The sequence below is a fragment of the Macaca mulatta genome, chromosome 12 (assembly GCF_049350105.2).
Source record: "Macaca mulatta isolate MMU2019108-1 chromosome 12, T2T-MMU8v2.0, whole genome shotgun sequence".
NCBI lineage: Eukaryota > Metazoa > Chordata > Mammalia > Primates > Cercopithecidae > Macaca > Macaca mulatta.
In genome coordinates this window covers 110,396,059-110,413,387 of record NC_133417.1, presented here as the reverse complement: position 1 = coordinate 110,413,387, position 17,329 = coordinate 110,396,059, and the positions used below count along the sequence as shown (strand labels likewise).

The 17,329-nt window shown below is 39.3% G+C and overlaps 1 protein-coding gene across 5 annotated transcripts in view; it reads right to left on the bottom strand.

Moving 5' to 3' along the window:
- PARD3B (par-3 family cell polarity regulator beta) overlaps positions 1–17,329 on the bottom strand; it is a 1,090,519-nt gene that overhangs the window by 461,564 nt on the left and 611,626 nt on the right. For 4 of the 5 annotated variants that reach the window (XR_013402125.1, XM_015110772.3, XM_028831014.2 and 1 more), the window contains exon 11: positions 11,227–11,412. The exons of the other annotated variant lie outside the window; for it this stretch is intronic. Coding sequence is in view for 3 of the 4 variants with exons in the window: in XM_015110772.3 (XP_014966258.3) it covers positions 11,227–11,412 (186 nt within the window). In the remaining variant the exon portion in view is untranslated. The remainder of the gene's footprint in view (positions 1–11,226; positions 11,413–17,329) is intronic. 5 annotated transcript variants of the gene reach the window in all.

Sequence of the window (17,329 nt, the reverse complement as noted above, 5' to 3'; positions counted from 1 at the left end):
CACTGCACTACAGTCTGGAACTCCTGAGCTCAAGTGATCCTCCTGCTTAGTTGAAAATACAGGAGCCCATTACTGTGCCAGCTATTTTGAGATTTTAAAAGTAATGTTATATTACATTTTAATAAAGTAGTTATTACTGTAGAAAATTCATCAATAAGCCTGACTATATGAATTAATATATGCTAACATTTTCAGTTTTTTTAAAAAATAGAAAATTAGCTAAAAATGTATTTTTCCTATACTTAAATTAATAACTTCCTTTTTAAAGGTCAAATTCTTATTGGGTATATAGTGATTATGAATTTATGTATATTTCCAGGCAAAGTTCCTGCTTTTAATGTCCTTAAAGTGTATCACATCTTTGTGGTTAGAAATAAAATGTGAGTGGCTTCTTACATTTGAGGATTTTCAATGGCACTTTTAAAATTATCTGGTCCTTTTGCCAGAGGAAAACTTTAGAAGTCACTAACTACCAGTAAGGATCCTCAACGCTCTCCCACCAGCAGAAAACATTATAAATTTCAAGAAAAATGGTCAGTTGAAGAAATATTTCACATTAGTGTTCCTTAAAAAGCTGTCCCTTTTATCTTCCTTTGAATTCATTAATTATAGATCTATCACATGATTCATAGATACCGGCAGAGATGGGGGTGGAAATTAGTCACGCTGGGAGCGCCTACCGGAGTTAAGTAGTTTGGATGCCGTTAAATGTCCCACATGACAATGAGACATGGAGATTCAGGATCAAGTGCCATGTTCCTGGATATTCTAGAACTGTGCATTTTTTCTCCAAAAATTTAGAGTTTAGTCATTTAAAAATATCAGGATTGTGTGTATTAGTCCAAATTCTTTCTTTTACCCATTACTAAATAGTGCAGATTATGAAATCCTGCATCCTTCAGAAGGAGCATCCCGAATTATCCTCAGCACACAGGAATCAAATTACTTCAATTATGTCTATTTCATATTCTGAGTGCATACATTTACAATTAGCCATGTCAGGCATTTTTCTTTCACTTAATTTCATCATCATCAAGTAGCATTTATTAAGCACAAACCTGGCTAATTAATTTTTTAGAGAATAACTGATAGTCTTAAATATATTCTATTTAACAGCCCGTAAACAATCTACCCGATATATGATATTTTTCCTTTAGCAAAAATTGCCTTTAAATGTGAATTTTTACCTTATTATTTCAAAGTTTCAATAGGACACATATCACACCCAAAGTCAGCATACTGAAATCAAAAACACCATTCAGAACTGGTACAACAGACTTCGTGGGACTTTTACTCTCACTGCAGTGTGTTATTACAATATCTTACCTAACTTAAAAAAAACAAAAACAAAAACAAAACCCACTCTTCTAGTTATGTATACCTTTTTTTTTTTTTTTTTTTTTTTTTTTTTTTTGAGACGGAGTCTCGCTCTGTCGCCCAGGCTGGAGTGCAGTGGCCGGATCTCGGCTCACTGCAAGCTCCGCCTCCCGGGTTCACGCCATTCTCCTGCCTCAGCCGCCCGAGTAGCTGGAACTACAGGCGCCCGCCACCTCGCCCGGCTAGTTTTTTGTATTTTTTAGTAGAGACGGGGTTTCACCGTGTTAGCCAGGATCGTCTCGATTTCCTGACCTCATGATCTGCCCGTCTCGGCCTCCCAAAGTGCTGGGATTACAGGCTTGAGCCACCGCGCCCGGCCGTATACATGTTTAAAGTAATTCTTTAGGGTGGCAAAACAAGCAACTTAAGGAAGTATAATCAATAGATGTAAAACTGCATTTTTACTAAAAAATTTCAGTTAATATGGTACATGAAAAGCAAAGAAAAACCCCTGATCTCAAAATGAATTTAAAATGTTCAGCAAATGAACATAAAAATATCTAACATCTTCAGACTGATCACTGACACTTTATCTGTGCTTTCTGGATAAAATAAAAAGCATATTTTGATGTGGATTTAGGGAAAGGGCAAATTTTTCTCAAGGTATTTTTTCTAACTGCAACAAAGATGAGACTTCTTTTTACTTAACAGCAACACTACCACCACATTCACTTTAAATTCCAACCACAAAAGCAAAATTTTAGAAAATCATTCTCATGGACGTCACAACTTCATTCTGCTCATAATTCTTTCAGAAGCAGTTGACATATATGCTTGTATTTAGTATATTTTAGTTCTAGAAGCAATTACACTGTATGTCAGGGGCAAACGCCCAGGAAGAAAGACAGAAACTAAATGAAACCACAAACGTGTAATGCATGCTAGTGCTTAAGCATACTGGCATTAATGATCTAAGAAGTAATATTTGCTGTTATGGTCAATGGCCACATAGAACACTAAGAGGCACAGGTACAAGTGACGCTTCAGAGGGGTCCATGAAGAGCTCCGTATGGCACATCAGCCTGTAATCAAAAGTGGTGCAGCCTGATGCATGGAGACAAGAGTTTCTGGGCTTTATTTCTTAATGTACAGACTTGAAGTTAAATATCAAGTTGAGATTAAGCATTTGGATAATTGTGAGCAGGGTAGAATTACTGTTCTGTTGGTTTTTAGAATGAGTCAGGGACTCACTTCCAAGAGGGCGTCCTAGAGTAGCTGGCTGCTCTTGTTTCCAAATAGAGAGTTATATCCTCTATTAGAAATAACTCAAACAAGACATGACATGATAGAAAGCAACAGACTGAGAGTTAAGGAAAACAAAACAAAACAAAACAAAACAAAGCAAAGCCCTCAATTAGAGTCAAGTTATTCAGGGGTTTTACATCTGGCATGAAGTAGCCTATCTTTGTTTATACCAACGGAGGCCCCCAGGAGAATCCAGCACACAGAACGCACAGGAAGAATTTGGTCATACCTTTCAAAGTAGTTTAGTTTTCAAAAAATCCACCTACCCTAAAGGGAAAAACACCTTGAGAACTAATTAGTGGTATGAAAGGCCAGGAGGAAAAGACTGTGCTCTGGTTGAAAGATTATTTCGTTGATTCCGGGTAAAAACCTAGGGCCAAATGCTGAGACAAAGATGCTCCCAGTGCTCCTCTGTCCTCTGCCCCAGGGATACTGTAGTCTACTATATTTGTATCCTCTCAACAGGGACAGGAACCAGTCTCAAAACAATTTTCCTAAGACAGAGTCCTGAATCATAGAATGGGTGGCAATTTTCCGAGGAGTAACAGTGGATTACTGGAACAGCAGTAGGAGAATGGAAAAATACTTCTTTTTTTTTTCCTGGTTAATCAGATTTCTCGTGAACAAATCTCAGGACTCTATCCTTTATACTGCAAAAGGTAAACAAGACAAATGGATACTAAACATTCACAAGAAGGCTAAGTTCATGATTGATGCCTCTTACTGTTTAAGATCAGCTATAAATATGTTGTCCAGTGGTTTCTAATGGTGTGAGTGTCTGACTCAGCAGACCAGTGTCAGGAAAGAAATTTACATAAATGGAAAGTGAAATCTTTCTGCAAGAAACAGGACTGTTAGAAACTGCTTAGGTAAGGAGATGCTCACTTACACAAACATGGATCTACATATTAAACCTGCTCTCCAATATCTGCTTGAGCTTAAGTTATTGCCCATAAAAAAGCGAAGATGTTTGCTTTTAATTTCCAAAAAGTCATCTCAGTTTCAATTTTACTTGGAATAAATTCTGCAAATAGAGCTGTCATTAGGAATAAGAAGAATAACTTCAAGCTGGTATCCACAAACATGACCAAGAACTCATACTCAAACCTAGCACATATTTAGATGGCTTGCCTAAGGATGACAGCACCATACAACACACCTCCAGGCCAATGGGCTCTGCTCTCTAGGAATGTGAATGGATCATATGGAAGAGTCTTCATTTCAACGCAGCGTAACACAGGCTCTGGAGTCAGACTGCCTGGATTCAAATCTTAAAGTAATTCCTGGCTATCTGACCACCAGAAAGGCAATAAAGGCTCTAACCTATAATTTCCACTTTGATAAAATGGCCTGAAAATAATCCAATGTAAATGTGAATAAAGTTAGATAATCTATATAAAACACCTATCCTAGTGTTCAGCATATACTAAGCACAATAAATGTGCATTGCTATTGTTGTTGTTGCTATTACTATTATTTCTCTTTTGCTCCTGGTTATGTATTTCTGAGCCAGTCTTGTTTTTATTATTTTTATTTTTTTAATTATACTTTAAGTTTTAGGGTATATGTGCACAACGTGCAGGTTTGTTACATACATATACATGTGCCATGTTGGTGTGCTGCACCCATTAACTCATCATTTACATTAGGTGTATCTCCTAATGCTATCCCTTCCCGCTCCCCCGACCCCACGACAGGCCCCATGACAGGCCCCACGACAGGTGTGTGATGTTCCCCACTCTGTGTCCAAGTGTTCTCATTGTTCAACTCCCACCTCTGAGTGAGAACATGCAGTGTTTGGTTTTCTATTCTTGCAATAGTCTGCTCAGAATGATGGTTTCCAGCTACATCCATGTCCCTACAAAAGATATGAACTCATCCTTTTTAATGGCTGCATAGTATTCTATGGTGTATATGTGCCACATTTTCTTAATCCAGTCTATCATTGATGGACATTTGGTTTGGTTCCAAGTCTTTGCTGTTGTGAATAGTGCCACAGTAAACATACATGTGCATGTGTCTTTATAGCAGCATGATTTATAATCCTTTGGGTATATACCCAGTAATGGGATGGCTGAGTCAAATGATATTTCTAGTTCTTGATCCTTGAGGAAATGCCACACTGTCTTCCACAATGGTTGAACTAGTTTACAGTCCTACCAACAGTGTGAAAGTGTTCCTATTTCTCCACATCCTCTCCAGCACCTGTTGTTTCCTGACTTTTTAATGATTGCCATTCTAACTGGTGTGAAATGGTATCTCATTGTGGTTTTGATTTGCATTTCTCCGATGGCCAGTGATGATGAGCATTCTTTTCATGTGTCTGATGGTTGCATAAATGTCTTCTTTGGAGAAGTGTCTGGTCATATCCTTTGCCCACTTTTTGATGGGGTTGTTTGATTTTTTCTTGTAAATTTCTTTAAGTTCTTTGTAGGTTCTGGATATTAGCCCTTTGTCAGATGGGTAGATTGTAAAAATTTTCTCCCATTCTGTAGGTTGCCTATTCACTCTGATGGTAGTTTCTTTTGCTGTGCAGAAGCTCTTTAGTTTACCTAGATCCCATTTGTCAATTTTGGCTTTTGTTGCCATTGCTTTTGGTGTTTTAGTCATGAAGTCCTTGCCCATGCCTATGTCCCGAATGGTATTGCCTAGGTTTTCTTCTAGGGTTTTTATGGTTTAAGGTCTGACATTTAAGTCTTTAATCCATCTTGAATTAATTTTTGTATAAGGTGTACAGAAGGGATCCAGTTTCAGCTTTCCACATATGGCTAGCCAGTTTTCCCAGCACCATTTATTAACTAGGGAATCCTTTCCCCATGTCTTGTTTTTGTCAGGTTTGTCAAAGATCAGATAGTTGTAGATGTGTGATATTATTTCTGAGGGCTCTGTTCTGTTCCATTGGTCTATTTCTCTGTTTTGGTACCATGCTGTTTTGGTTACTGTAGCCTTGTAGTATAGTTTGAAGTCAGGTAGTATGATGCCTCCAGCTTTGTTCTTTTGACTTAGGATTGTCTTGGCAATGTGGGCTCTTTTCTGGTTCCATATGAATTTTAAAGTAGTTTTTTCCAATTCTGTGAAGAAAGTCATTGGTGGCTTGATGGGGATGCCATTGAATCTATAAATCACCTTGGGAAATATGGCCATTTTCATGATATTGATTCTTCCTATCCATGAGCATGAAATGTTCTTCCATTTGTTTGTGTCCTCTTTTATTTTGTTGAGCAGTGGTTTGCAGTTCTCCTTAAAGAGGTCCTTCATATCCCTTGTAAGTTGGATTCCTAGGTATTTTATTCTCTTTGAAGCAATTCTGAATGGGAGTTCACTCATGATTTGGCTCTCTCTTTGTCTGTTATTGGTGTATAGGAATGCTTGTGATTTTTGCACATTGGTTTTATATCCTGAGACTTTGCTGAACTTGCTCATCAGCTTAAGGAGATTTTGGCATGAGACGATGGGGTTCTCTAAATATACAGTCACGTCATCTGCAAACAGGGAAAATTTGACTTCCTCTTTTCCTAAATGAATACCCTTTCTTTCTTTCTCCTGCCTGACTGCCCTGCCCAGAACTTCCAACACTATGTTGAATAGAAGTGGTGAGAGAGGGCATCCCTGTCTTGTGCCAGTTTTAAAAGGGAATGCTTCCAGTTTTTGCCCATTCAGTATGATATTGGCTGTGGGTTTGTCATAAATAGCTCTCATTATTTTGAGATACATCCCATCAATACCTAATTTATTGCGAGATTTTCGCATGAAGGGCTCTTGAATTTTGTCAAAGGCCCTTTCTGCATCAATTGAGATAATCATGTGGTTTTTGTCTTTGGTTCTGTTTATATGATGGATTACGTTTACTGATTTGCGAATGTTGAACCAGCCTTGCATCCCAGGAAGCCAACTTAATCATGCTGGATAAGCTTTTTGATGTGCTGCTGGATTTGGTTTACCAGTATTTTATTGAGGATTTTTGCATTCAAGTTCATCAGGGACACTGGCCTAAAATTCTCTTTTTTTTGTTGTGCCTCTGCCAGGCTTTGGTATCAGGATGATGTTGGCCTCATAAAATGAGTTAGGGAGGATTTCTATTGATTTTTCTATTGATTGGAATAGTTTCAGAAGGAATGGTACCAGCTCCTCTTTGTACCTCTGGTAGAATTCGGCTGTGAATCCGTCTGGTCCTGGACTTTTTTTTGGTTGGTAGGCTACTGATTATTGCCTCAATTTCAGAGCTTGTTATTGGTCTATTCAGGGATTCAACTTCTTCCTGGTTTAGTCTTGGGAGGGTGTATGTGTCCAGGAATTTATTCATTTCTTCTAGATTTTCCAGTTTATTTGCATAGAGGTGTTTATAATATTCTCTGATGGCAGTTTGTATTTCTGTAGGATTGGTGGTAATATCCCCTTTATCATTTTTTATTGCATCTATTTGATTCTTCTTTCTTTTCTCCTTTATTAGCCTTGCTAGTGGTCTATCAATTTCGTTAATCTTTTCAAGAAACCAGCTCCTGGATTCATTGATTGTTTGAAGGGTGTTTTGTGTCTCTATCTCCTTTAGTTCTGCTCTGATCTTAGTTATTTCTTGCCTTCTGCTAGCTTTTGAATGTGTTTGCTCTTGCTTCTCTAGTTCTTTTAATTGTGATGTTAGGGTATCAATTTTAGATCTTTCCTGCTCTCTCTTGTGGGCATTTAGTACTATAAATTTCCCTCTACACACTGCTTTAAATGTGTCCCAGAGATTCTGGTATGTTGTATGTTTGTTCTCATTGGTTTCAAACAACATCTTTATGTCTGCCTTCATTTTGTTATCTACCCAGTAGTCAGTTAGGAGCAGGTTGTTTAGTTTCCATGTAGTTGAGTGGTTTTGATTGAGTTTCTTAGTCCTGAGTTCTAGTTTGATTGCACTGTGGTCTAAGAGACAGTTTGTTATAATTTCTGTTCTTTTACATTTGCTGAGGAGTGCTTTACTTCCAACTACGTGGTCAATTTTAGAATAAGGGCGTTGTGGTGCTGAGAAGAATGTATATTCTGTTGATTTGTGGTGGAGAGTTCTGTAGATGTCTATTCTGTCCACTTGGTGCAGAGCTGAGTTCAAGTCCTGGATATCATTGTTAACTTTCTGTCTCATTGATCTGTCTAATGTTGACAGTGGGGTGCTAAAATCTCCCATTATTATTGTGTGGGAGTCTAAGTGTCTTTGTAGGTCTCTAAGGACTTGCTTTATGAATCTGGGTGCTCCTGTACTGGATGCATACACATTTAGGATAGTTAGCTCTTCTTGTTGAATTGATTCCTTTACCATTATGTAACGACCTTGTCTCTTTTAACCTTTGTTGGTTTAAAGTCTGTTTTATCAGAGACTAGGATTGCAATCCCTGCTTTTGTTTTGTTTTGTTTTGTTTTCCATTTGCTTGGTAGATCTTCCTCCATCCCTTTATTTTGAGCCTATGTGTGTGTCTGCACGTGAGACGGGTCTCCTGAATACAGCACACTGATTGGTTTTTACTCTTTATTCAATTTGTCAGTCTGTGTCTTTTAACTGGAGAATTTAGCCCATTTACATTTAAGGTTAATATTGTTATGTGTGAATTTGTTCCAGTCATTATGATGTTAGCTGATTATTTTGCCCGTTAGTTGATACAGTTTCTTCCTAGCATCAATGATTTTTACAATTTGGCATGTTTTTTGCAGTGGCTGGTACCAGTTGTTCCTTTCCATGTTTAGTGCTTCTTCAGGAGCTCTTGTAAGGCAGGCCTGGTGGTGACAAAATCTCTCAGCATTTGCTTATCTGTAAAGGATTTTATTTCTCCTTCACTTATGAAGCTTAGTTTGGCTGGATATGAAATTCTGGGTTGAAAATTCTTTTCTTTAAGAATGTTGAATATGGCCCCCACTCTCTTCTGGCTTGTAGAGTTTCTGCTGAGAGATCTGCTGTTAGTCTGATGGGCTTCCCTTTGTGGGTAACCCGACCTTTCTCTCTGGCTGTGCGTAACATTTTTTCCTTCATTTCAACCTTGCAGAATCTGACAATTATGTATCTTGGAGTTGCTGTTCTTGAGGGGTATCTTTGTGGTGTTCTCTGTATTTCCTGAATTTGAATGTTGGCCTGCCTTGCTAGGTTGGGGAAATTCTCCTGGATAATATCCTGAAGAGTGTTTTCCAACTTGATTCCATGCTCCCTGTCACTTTTAGGTACACCAATCAAACACAGATTTCGTCTTTTCACATAGTCCCATATGTGACACTAGAGGAGGCAGTCTGTCCATCCTCAGATCTCAAACTCCATGCTAGGAGAACCATTACTCTCTTCAAAGCTGTCAGACAGGGACGTTTAAGTCTGCAGAAGTTTCTGCTGTCTTTTGTTCAGCTATGCCCTGCCCTCAGAGGTGGAGTCTACAGATGCAGGCAGGCCTCCTTGAGCTGTGGTGGGCTCCACCCAGTTCAAGCTTCCGGCTGCTCTGTTTACCTACTTAAGCCTCAGCAATGGCAGACACCCCTACCCAAGCCTCGCTGCCACCTTGCAGTTCGATCTCAGACTGCTGTGTTAGCAGTGAGCGAGGCTCCGTGGGTGTGGGACCCTCTGAGCCAGGTGCAGGATATAATCTCCTGGTGTGCCGTTTACTAAGACCGCTGGAAAAGCACAGTATTAGGGTGGGAGTGTCCCAATTTTCCAGGTACCATCTGTCACGGCTTCCCTTGGCTAGGAAAGGGAATTCACCGACCCCTTGTGCTTTCCATGTGAGGTGATCCTGCCCTGCTTTGGCTTGCAGTCTATGGGCTGTACCCACTGTCTGACAAGCCCTAGTGAGATGAACCCAGTGCCCCAGTAGGAAATGCAGAAATCACTAGTCTTCTGCGTTGCTCATGCTGGGAGCTGTAGACTGGAGCTGTTCCTATTCTGCCATCTTGGAACCTCCCCTAGGAGCCAGTTTTATAGATTGAGTGATGGGACTCAATTCTTTACCCTTCTCTGTATCCACATCTTTGCCATAACTCAGCCATATGACTTGCTTTGACCAGTGGCCTGTGTGTGGGGTGACAGTGGGCCAGTTTGGAGCCCGCGGATTTACCCACTGCCACTGGCCCTCTGACACCTTGAGACACAGGAGGGACATGCCCCAGCTAGCCTGCTGATCCAAGGAGCAGTAGAAAGCAGTGGAGCATACTTGGATCTGCAGAGTTTCAGTGGGATCAAGAGACACCAGCCTGAATCAGAATCCTCCCCAAACCCCAGCTCCCCTGCACAGAGCTATGAGAAAAATAAAGGCTTATTGAGGTATATTACTGAAAAATTATGACTATTTATTATGTGACAAAAGCTAACTAAACCAAGGAGTAAACCGAAGAGGTGTCTATCCAAAGTGCATTTATTTCACAGTGAAAAAGGCAGTATCTCCATATCTAGTCTAAAACAAAAGTGGAAGGGTAAGTGTGAGAAGATAGTTGCTTCAACGAAGCCAGAATTCTAGGTGCAGGGGTGTTCTATGTATAGTGTAACAGGGCCTTCTTGGCTTTGCTGTGGGAGAGGGCAGACGTTATTCATATCACGATGATTTTCAGACGGCTAACACTGATCAGCAGCCGGTGACAGGCGCTGTGCTAAACACTGGACACACATCGTCTCCTTTAGTCTTAACAGCGGCACGAGGAGCCAGGCACTGCAAATTTCACCAATGAGGAAACTGAGGAAGTCGAGGCCGAGCAGCTTGCCTCCATTCACAGGGAGAGAGTAGGTAAGGCAGAATTCAAACTCCAGAAGTCTCCTTGCACGGTATGAGATAATAATGACGGTGGCGAGAGGTGCAAACGTGCATCCTTCCTCTATCATCACTTTACTGTTTTCATCACATTGTGTGTACTGACTTATTTAATCCTAGAAGCCTATGAAGTAGGTATTATTTATTGTCACCATTCTACCGGTGAGGAAATGGGAGACAGCTGGTCAAGACCCTTGCCTACATTTCCATATAGCTAGCAAGGACTGAGTTGGACTTGAACACGGGCCATCTAGCTAACCAGTACACTATGTTAATAGTTATTAACACATTGCTCACCTCAAGGTGAAAGGACTGAAGCATGATCTTCCTTCTTTTTCTGGAAATCTATAAGCTTCTCTAAGTATTCAAAACGAAACATGCATTCTTGGCACTATGGTTTTCTTCAAGTGTTTAAAACGTGATAAATGAACTTTAATTTATACTGCAATCACTCTCAGACTCCCCTGAGCTTTCATTCTTGCAAGCACAATTGTCTTATTTGCTGCCTTTATGTTTACTTGTTTTTAGTTTTGTTTTTCTGGTTGTGTACTTTTAGGCTCAACTCTGTCAGTTTACAAATTCAGAGGAATCCTAATGGAGTAATAAAAAGTATGCAAAAAAGAATGTGAATCATGATGGGTTTTTAGAGGTAACTCTAAAAAGTAAAAATAGCCAGTTAAGGGACAAAAACAGCAGCCAGTTATTCCCCAGATCTGTTCACACATGTATTTTCTGTATCTGGCGGGAAAGTCTCAGTGGCCTCAAGTCTTCAGACACTTTCCATTCAGTCTCTAAGTACAACAGTCACATCTGCAAGTGCCTTCTCAAAGGATGTACAAATGTCATTCCTACCCACCTTAAAAGCAGCGCCTCCATGAATGATGGATTTGATAAAAATCCCCAAGTCTGTTCCAGTTTCTCTGGATTTGTTCCCTTTCAAGCTCACCCCAAGGCCAGCAGAACCTGAATCATTCAGGGGGATCTCAAAGGTGAGCTGCTCGCTTGTCTCCAGGGAGAGTGCACAGCAGTCAGGTTCTCCTTTCTGTTAGGGGAATACACATGAAAAGAGTGAAGAGAAGAAAGCAGATTAATATTTCACTCTCTCAGATGACCAGACACAGATGCAATCAGCTGGACAGGATGACTGGACCTCTAACAGCTATAATCGGCTCCTGGTAGGCAAAGGCTGGTCTTCGTTCTCCACAAGGAGCCACAGTCACATCCATGGAGCAGGGGAAGAGGTCTCAGGGAATAATATTTGGTAATTGTCAATAGAGAGGATCGTTTGGCAAGTCAGAGTGATGCAATCTGAAACAACTCGCAAGCCTTTGGAAATTTAGCAAGATATTCTCCATAAGAAACAAGGCTGGACATTAGACTTAGGGTATCCTGGGTATCAGAAGATATCTTAGAGATAATGGAGTCTAAACATCTTCACCTTACAGATGAAGAAACAGAGCTTAGTGTAGAAACGTCTTAAAATTCCAGGAAAATATTTGGCATATATAATTTAAAACATACCATTTACTATGGAAACAACACTATTGGTAAAGTTTGTTAATAAGACGCAGAATACTGAAGAAATGAGATCTTATTTTAAAGTTGAGAAAAATGATTTATAATGGATATCATCAAATGAAATTTCACTTTGTCAAAACTCATGCTTTCAGCCTGCTTCTTTGGGTAGTATAACTCGCTGGCATTACATTTTTAAACTTAAACAAAAATGATTATGTACAACAAATATTCATGTCATATTTGACAAATGACACCTAGCCACAAGCATACTGGTCTCAAGGAATACAGAGTATGGTGGCAAAAGGCATATTTAGGGCTCAGGTCTCCAGGGAGAAGTATGAGGTTAATCATATTTGGTCCCTAGTGTTTTCAAATATGCAGCAGTAGGAACGGACGAGTGCTGCCCACATAGGATCTTTGTGGGCCTCCCTTCTGCATTCCTCTCAAGCTTGTAGAAATGTGAAACGGCCACAGTGTTCAACTGAAAATTTTGACAATGAGATACCCCTGGAAATGATCAAGTCATTCTAGGTTGGTAGTTCCTTCCTTTCTATAATTATGTCTAGAGACTCTCATCTTAAGGTCACACTGAAGGGACTCTTATGTAAAATTACATATTTAAAAAATTACTATGAATGTCTGAATGTCAGTCACATATAACTACAAAATCAGAAGTAGCAAAGAACCCATAATTAAAACAGGATTAAGAGGTCGGATCACAGCCAGATCAACTGATGTGGCATTTTCAACTCCTCCCCAAATAGAGAAAATCCACATCTAACTTTTAAAGAAATAGTCCTTTCATTTGATTTTCTTATAAGTGAAGTTATCTGTGAAGATTTTGACAATAGGTTGTTCAAAGAAATGAAACTTTATGGCTTAATAAATCTATTACAAGTGAGCTCTTTTAACTAACTCATTATGTTGTTACCTAAAAAACAAATCCCATTATTTGATTCAAACTAGCTGTCTTTTTTCCATTGGAATACCAGAGTTTAGTACTAAATGTAAACTATTAGCCTTCATCTTTGTCTTTCAAAATGCCCAATTTAAAATCCATAACATTTCACAATCATTTATGCTTCCAGGCCTCTCTGGGATTTGCTTAATTTCAGTCTAATAAAGTTCCACTGAATTAAAGTGCAAATTAAGGGAAAACCATCCTACTGTAAGTTTGTGAACACCATTTCAAGAGAAAAACTAGAAAGGTTCTCTGGCTTTTGTCTGTCGGAGACAAAGAGACAAGAACTAGCTTTGCTTTAGTAATTCCTTCAAATCACTTCATTTTATGATTAAATAATTCCTCTTTTGGCAATTAGATTTAATTCTCCGTAAGACTGACAACCACTGTTTGCACTAACACTTATCATTCATTATTAAAGTGGTAGAAGCAAAATAGAAATCAGGTCGCATTATGGTTATCTTTTCTTTCAAAAAATTTTTTTAAGTCTGTGACATCTGTGATTCAAAAATACAACAGAAACAATACACTGGAGACTAACAATGATTGACTACTTCATTTCTGAGTACTTTACACATATTAATACACTTATGTTTCACAACAAACCTGTGAGGTTTATTGTCATGTCCATTTCACAGATGAGGAAACTGAGGTGCACAGCAGATAAACGCCATGCTTTCAGAAGACTTGGAATGTGGAAGCTTTGTGGGGCTCAGGCACAGTGTGGTTCCTGTGTCAGACTTTTTTTTATTTTATCTTTTTCTCTAGTGAATAGTTCTGAGGGGTCTGCTACATTTTCATGTTTGACATTATACAATATTCATTTTCGACAAAAGATACAATTATAAGGTGACACATTTTCTATAAACTATGATGTGGAAGGTGTTTTATTATTTTTTCTTTATAAATGTATATTTTAATTGACAAATCTTTTTTTTTTAAAGTATACTCTGTGGTTTATTTTAAACAAATTCAATTCAGCATCCAGGTATTACTGCTCCACCAGCCAACTGAAGTACTTATTTTTAAAAGTATATTTCTGACTTTAAACACTTAAATCCATTGTGGTTTATCATGTCAATGTATAAGAATAACTTAACCTTGTTTTCTTTTTAATGATTTTTTTTATTATTATACTTTAAGTTCTAGCATACAAGTGCACAACATGCAGATTTGTTACATATGTATACATGTGCCATGTTGGTGTGCTGCACCCATTAACTCATCATTTCCATTAGGTATTTCTCCTAATGCTACCCCTCCCCTCTCCCTCCACCCCACAACAAGCCCCAGTGTGTGAAGTTCCCCTTCCTGAGTCCAGGTGTTCTCACTGTTCAATTCTTACCTATGAGTGAGAACACGCACTGTTTGGTTTTCTGTCCTTGTGATAGTTTGCTCAGAATAATGGTTTCCAGCTTCATCCATGTCCCTACAAAAGACATGAACTCATCCTTTTTTATGGCTGCATAGTATTCCATGGTGTATATGTGCCACATTTTCTTAATCCAGTCTGTCATTGATGGACATTCGGGTCAGTTCCAAGTCTTTGCTGTTGTGAACAGTGCCGCAATAAACATACGTGTGCATGTGTCTTTATAGCAGCATGATTTATAATCCTTTGGGTATATACCCAGTAATGGGATGGCTGGGTCAAATGGTATTTCTAGTTCTAGATCCTTGAGGAATAACCACACTGTCTTCCACAATGGTTGAACTAGTTTACAGTCCTACCAACAGTGTGAAAGTGTTCCTATTTCTCCACATCCTCTCCAGCACCTGTTGTTTCCTGACATTTTAATGATAGCCATTCTAACTGATGTGAGATGGTATTTCATTGTGGTTTTGATTTGCATTTCTCTGATGGCCAGTGATGATGAGTATTTTTTCATGTGTCTGTTGGTTGCATAAATGTCTTCTTTTGAGAAGTGTCTGGTCATATACTTTGCCCACTTTTTGATGGGGTTGTTTGACTTTTTCTTGTAAATTTGTTTACATTCTTTGTAGATTCTGGATATTAGCCCTTACTCAGATACGTAGATTGTAAAAATTTTCTCCCATTCTGTAGGTTGCCTGTTCACTCTGATGGTAGTTTCTTTTGCTGTGCAGAAGCTCTTTAGTTTAACTAGATCCCATTTGTCAATTTTGGCTTTTGTTGCCATTGCTTTTGGTGTTTTAGTCATGAAGTCCTTGCCCATGCCTATGTCCAGAATGGTATTGCCTAGGTTTTCTTCTAGGGTTTTTATGGTTTTAGGTCTGACATTTAAGTCTTTAATCCATCTTGAATTAATTTTTGTATAAGGTGTAAGGAAGGCATCCAGTTTCAGCTTTCTACATATGGCTAGCCAGTTTTCCCAGCACTATTTATTAACTAGGGAATCCTTTCCCCATGTCTTGTTTTTGTCAGGTTTGTCAAAGATCAGATGGTTGTAGATGTGTGATATTATTTCTGAGGGCTCTGTTCTATTCCATTGGTCTATATCTCTGTTTTGGTACCAGTACCATGCTGTTTTCATTACTGTAGCCTTGTAGTATAGTTTGAAGTCAGGTAGCGTGATGCCTCCAGCTTTGTTCTTTTGGCTTAGTATTGTCTTGGCAATGTGGGCTCTTTTTTGGTTCCATATGAATTTTAAAGTAGTTTTTTCCAATTCTGTGAAGAAAGTCATTGGTAGCTTGATGGGGATGGCACTGAATCTATAAATTACTTTGGGCAGTATGGCCATTTTCATGCTTTGATCTTTCCTATCCATGAGCATGGGAATGTTCTTCCATTTTGTTCCAAGATGGCCACATAGGAACAGCTCCAGTCTATAGCTCCCAGCATGAGCGACACAGAAGACGGGTGATTTCTGCATTTCCAACTCAACTTTGAAGAGAGCAGTGGTTCTCCCAGTACAGAGTTTGAGATCTAAGAATGGACAGACTCTCTTCTCTAGTGGGTCCCTGACCCCTGAGTAGCCTAACTGGGAGACACCTCCCAGCCGGGGACAAATGATACCTCATACAGCCGGGTGCCCCTCTGAGATGAAGCTTCCAGAGGAAGATCAGGCAGCACCATTTGCTATTTTGCAGTATTTTTGCTATTTTGCTGGAATGGACCTCCAGCAAACTCCAAGAGACCTACAGCTGAGGGTCCTGACTGTTAGAAGGAAAACCAACAAATGGAAAGGAATAGCAGCAACATCAACAAAAAGGACATCCACACCAAAACCCCATCTGTAGGTCACCATCATCAAAGACCAAAGGTAGATAAAACCACAAAGATGGGGAGAAACCAGGGCAGAAAAGCTGAAAATTCTAAAAACCAGAGCGCCTCTTCTCCTCCAAAGGAATGCAGCTCCTCGCTAGCAACGGAAAAAAGCTGGATGGTGAATGACTTCGACAAGTTGATAGTTGTAGGTTTCAGAAGATCGGTAATAACAAAACTTCTCCAAGCTAAAGAAGGATGTTCGAATCCATTCCGAAGAAGCTAAAAATCTGAAAAAAGATTAGACGAATAGCTAACTACAATAAACAGTGTAGAGAAGACCCTAAATGATCTGATGGAGCTGAAAACCATGGCACGAGAGCTACGTGATGCATGCACAAGCTTCAGTAGCCGAATCGATCAAGTGGAAAAAAGGGTATCAGTGATTGAAGATCAAATGAATGAAATGAAGTGAGAAGTTTAGAGAAAAAAGAGAAAAAAGAAATGAAGAAAGCCTCCAAGAAATATGGGATTATGTGAAAAGACCAAATCTACGTTTGATTGGTGTACCTAAAAGTGACAGGGAGCATGGAATCAAGTTGGAAAACACTCTTCGGGATATTATCCAGGAGAACTTCCCCAACCTAGCAAGGCAGGCCAACATTCAAATTCAGGAAATACAGAGAACGCCACGAAGATACTCCTCAAGAAGAGCAACTCCAAGACACAAAATTGTCAGATTCACCAAGGTTGAAATGAAGGAAAAAATGTTAAGGGCAGCCAGAGAGAAAGGTCGGGTTACCCACAAAGGGAAGCCCATCAGACTAACAGCGGATCTCTCGGCAGAAACTCTACAAGCCAGAAGAGAGTAGGGGCCAATATTCAACATTCTTAAAGAGAAGAATTTTCAACCCAGAATTTCATATCCAGCCAAACTAAGCTTCATAAGTGAAGGAGAAATAAAATCCTTTACAGATAAGCAAATGCTGAGAGATTCTGTCACCACCAGGCCTGCCTTACAAGAGTTCCTGAGGGAAGCACTAAACACAGAAAGAAACAACTGGTACCAGCCACTGCAAAAATATGCCAAATTGTAAAAATCATCAATGCTAGGAAGAAACTGCATCAACTAATGGGCAAAATAACCAGCTAACACCATAATGACAGGATCATATTCACACATAACAATATTAACCTTAAATGTAAATGGGCTAAATTCTCCAATTAAAAGACACAGACTGGCAAGTTGGATAAAGAGTCAAGACCCATCAGTGTGCTGTATTCAGGAGACCCATC